At 47.3% G+C, this 3,541-nt stretch overlaps 1 protein-coding gene across 1 annotated transcript in view; it reads left to right on the top strand.

Annotated features, from left to right (window-relative positions):
- The first annotated feature begins 1,689 nt into the window (after positions 1–1,689).
- CUNH22orf31 (chromosome unknown C22orf31 homolog) overlaps positions 1,690–3,541 on the top strand; it is a 7,833-nt gene continuing 5,981 nt past the window's right edge. The window contains exons 1-2 of the mRNA XM_006147890.1: positions 1,690–1,806; positions 2,934–3,383. Of these exons, the coding sequence (XP_006147952.1) occupies positions 1,804–1,806; positions 2,934–3,383 (453 nt within the window). The 5' untranslated portion in view covers positions 1,690–1,803. The remainder of the gene's footprint in view (positions 1,807–2,933; positions 3,384–3,541) is intronic.

Raw genomic sequence — 3,541 nt, 5'->3', positions numbered from 1 at the left:
TGCAATCCCTTCTCCTCTATTCTCCTCTCAGGATTTTGTGGGCACCCTAACGTGCCCAGTGTGATTTTCAAGCCACCAGGTCTGGGACTTGAACCATGCTGTTGGCCACATGGGACCCAGCACTGGGACCCAGGTGATGCCACCTGCTGCCCCCTCCCCACAGGATCTTTATGCCACAATCTACCCTCAACCTCAGCCAGCCGGGATCACGGGCACACATAAGGCCAGCACGTAGAGAGAGTTCTTGGGATGTGAACCTGGGACCTTCTAACGTGAGTCCAGTTGCATTACAGTGCGCCACCACCTGGTCCCTTCATATGCTTCTTTGCCCGGCATTTCTCCTCTGTTTCTGCTATACAGAGTAAAGATGGATAATAATCTTCGGGACGCCTGAGACTTGGTGCCACCTCTCCAAGATTCGCTGGCTTTGAAAGAACGCTTGCCTGCCCAGTCTCCAGACATTCATAAACCCTTCCCAAAGACAAACCCTTTCCAACGCCCTGCTCTAAAACTGACCCACCTCCTGGGAGGTGAGGCCAGGGCTCGCCACAGCTGAATGGGCGTCATTGTCCTCCCGAGTGTCTGTGGGTCCAGATGCTGTCGGCCTGGAGGTGGTGGTTCTACCATGGCCTGCCGTGCGGTGTGCCTGTAGGCTTTGATTCACTCCAGGGACAACACTTGAAAATTCAAACAGGCAACACATGCCAGGAGCCTCTGCCAGACTCAGAGTCTGTTTTTCCATCATTTCACTCTCTTCCCCCTCAGGAAGGAGCCTCCTTTGGCATTTTGTGTATGAAAAATCAAAACCACCAACAGGGCAAACACCTGATAAGAAGGGAGGCATTGCTCAAGAGTTCCCAGGAAGAGGCGTCTTTGTTCTCGTTTCAAGCCCTTGATACTGCTAACAGCTCTAATTACTGCATTTGCCATGGGATGTAACATAAAACCACATTCCAGAAACCATGTAGTTCTCCCGGGAGAGACATGCAGGGAGAGGTGTCCAGGGCTGCAGGAACGTGTTCTTTCATTTCTGGTCCCTAACCTTGGCAGCTATCCTGAGACTTTAACAGTACCCTCTTTATGTGCGTGACGAGGGCATGTTGCACGTGGAAGGATGCATCTCACTACCTGTATCCATAAATCTAGTCTGCATATTTAACATTTTTTCCAAGCATGTTTAATAAGATTATGTTTTTTAAAAACTTTTTTTAAGGACTTATTCGTTGAATTTTATTTGTTATTATTTTTTAATTTGACCAGAGAGAGAGAGAGAGAGAGAGAGCGAGAAAGGGAACGTGAGAAAGCAAGCTGCCAGGTCCAGGACTCAAACCACAGTTGGCCCTGTGGGAGTCCAGCATCTTAACCACCATGCCACCTGCCGGCCCCTGATAAGATGATGTTAAGGACCTTTGAAATTCACCCAAGCCATTCTGGGGTGGAAATGAGGACTTTGGAAGTTCCCTGAGGCTTTAAGCACAACAAAATAGAATTTCTTCCAACATAATTTAACTATAAAATCTGATGATGTAACACCCACCCACACCCACATCACAAACCAAAGTGACATCACAAATGCTGGAGATAATGGCTCGAAGCCGCCTGTGTGTGAGCCCAAATCCACACGAACTGCAGGTTGCCCATACATGACTGAGGCAGAGAAAGACAGGTGACTAGAGATACTAAAACAAAACAAAACAATACAAAACAACAACAAAAGAGAGAGAGAGAGAGAAAAGGCAAAAGAAAATACATGTTTCTTCCCCTTACTAAGCTAGCTAAAATAAAATGTAAGGCAACAGAAATATGGTAAGGTGATTTTATTTTTTATAGATGACATTTCTTCTTTTTTTTAAAAAGAATTATTTTATTGAACTTTATTTATTTATTTTAATGGGACCAGAGAGGGACAGAGTGAAAGAGAAAGAGAGAGAAAGTGAGAAAGCAAGCTGCCAGGTTTGGGACTCGAACCACAGTTGGCTATGTGGGAGTCCAGCACCTTAAACCACCACGCCACCTGCTGGCCTCCTATAGAGGACATTTGTTAGAAAGTCAGGTCTCTAAGTATGTGATTCTATTTTACCCAAATTGCTCTCTCATTGGTGGTGTATCCTAGGAAATGGAGACTGGCACCATTTACGTTGAGCTTTTGCTTTTATGGATCCCAGAGTATGTATATTTCTCTGTTGAGAGCTCTTCTTGGCTCATAGCAGTTTGGTTAGAAAATGGATTCAGGGGGCTAGCCCATGGCGTAGCAGTTATATCTCTGGACTCTCACATGACCAACAGAGTTTTGAGTCCCAGACCTGGTGTCTTGAAATACACCAGGCACGTGAGTGTACATGTCCAAGATCTTAGGAGGAGAATGGAGAAGGGACTGTGGCATGGCTGTCCCCCCAGGGGCGAGATTTCTCCCTTTCCCTCTCACCATCTCTGTCTCTCTCTCTCTCTGATGAGCACATGTGTCCTAAGACAAAATCTCTTTTAAAAAAATGGATTCGGTGTTTGGCAGGACGTAGCTACGGTGGTGTCCATGTTGCAGCCTGGTCTGAGAAGTTGCCGTTCATGTAGAAGTCCTGAGTGACTCTACCTCCCATTTCTTCCCCACCAGATTCCCTTATCTTCCTAGTAGATGGGAATTGCCTTTCGTTCCTTATAAACCCTCCTTGACCCCTGACTTCCTGCCCAGCATGCTATGTTCTTTGAGAGCCTGACTATCACCATGACCTCCTGAAGTTACTCGCTCTTCCCTACTCGGTCCAAAGCTTTGGTGAGCAGGAGGGCAGACACAGCAAGATTTCTAGGAGCCGTGCGGAAGGAATGGCCTATAAAAAGATGTGATTACTTTGCCTCCGAAGCTGACCTTTTTTCGATTCCCTCCTTGAAGGCTGGTCCTTTCATTTTTCGATTCCCTTTTTCTTTCCTTATAACTCCAGCATCCCGTCTATGTGAGACGAGACCCCAGCATCCCCACCTATGGACTCCGACAGTCCATCTTACTGAACACCAGGCTTCAGGATTGCTACGTGGACTCACCAGCTCTCAGCAACATCCGGATAGCTAGAACATGCGCGAAGCAGAACATCAGGCCTTTGGCAGCAGGTACCACCTCTACTTGGGAAGTTGTAAAGAGCCCGTTCATCGGCAGTTCATTCTCCCTGGTTAAGCTCGTGCTAAGGCGGCAACTGAAGGATCAATGCTGCCCAGTTCAGAGCAAGTTTGGAGAAGCGAAACCCTCAAAGAGATTGAAGCGCAAGGACAATTCTTCCATGAACGCTACCCAGCGTGTCAGGATAAGAAACTCCATCAGTTCCAAGAGCGAGGGGCCAGCAGGGCAGCCGCCACCCTTCCCTAGGCACAGAAGGCCTGCAGGAAGCACCAGAGAGGTACCCGATGGCCAGGGGTGGACGAAATGTGACGGGCAAAAAAGGGAAAAGGGAAAGCTGGACCACACCTAAACCTTAAGAGACTTTTTAAAAAAAAAGAGATTTTTCTTTTTTTTTTTTTTTTTAGAGGGCAATTTGCGCCCCCAGGACCAGGAGAC

The sequence above is a fragment of the Tupaia chinensis genome, unplaced genomic scaffold, assembly GCF_000334495.1.
Source record: "Tupaia chinensis unplaced genomic scaffold, TupChi_1.0 Scaffold000226_1, whole genome shotgun sequence".
NCBI classification, from domain to species: Eukaryota; Metazoa; Chordata; class Mammalia; order Scandentia; family Tupaiidae; genus Tupaia; species Tupaia belangeri.
The sequence above is the reverse complement of the archived record's forward strand: the minus strand, read 5'-3'. Positions and strand labels throughout refer to the sequence as shown.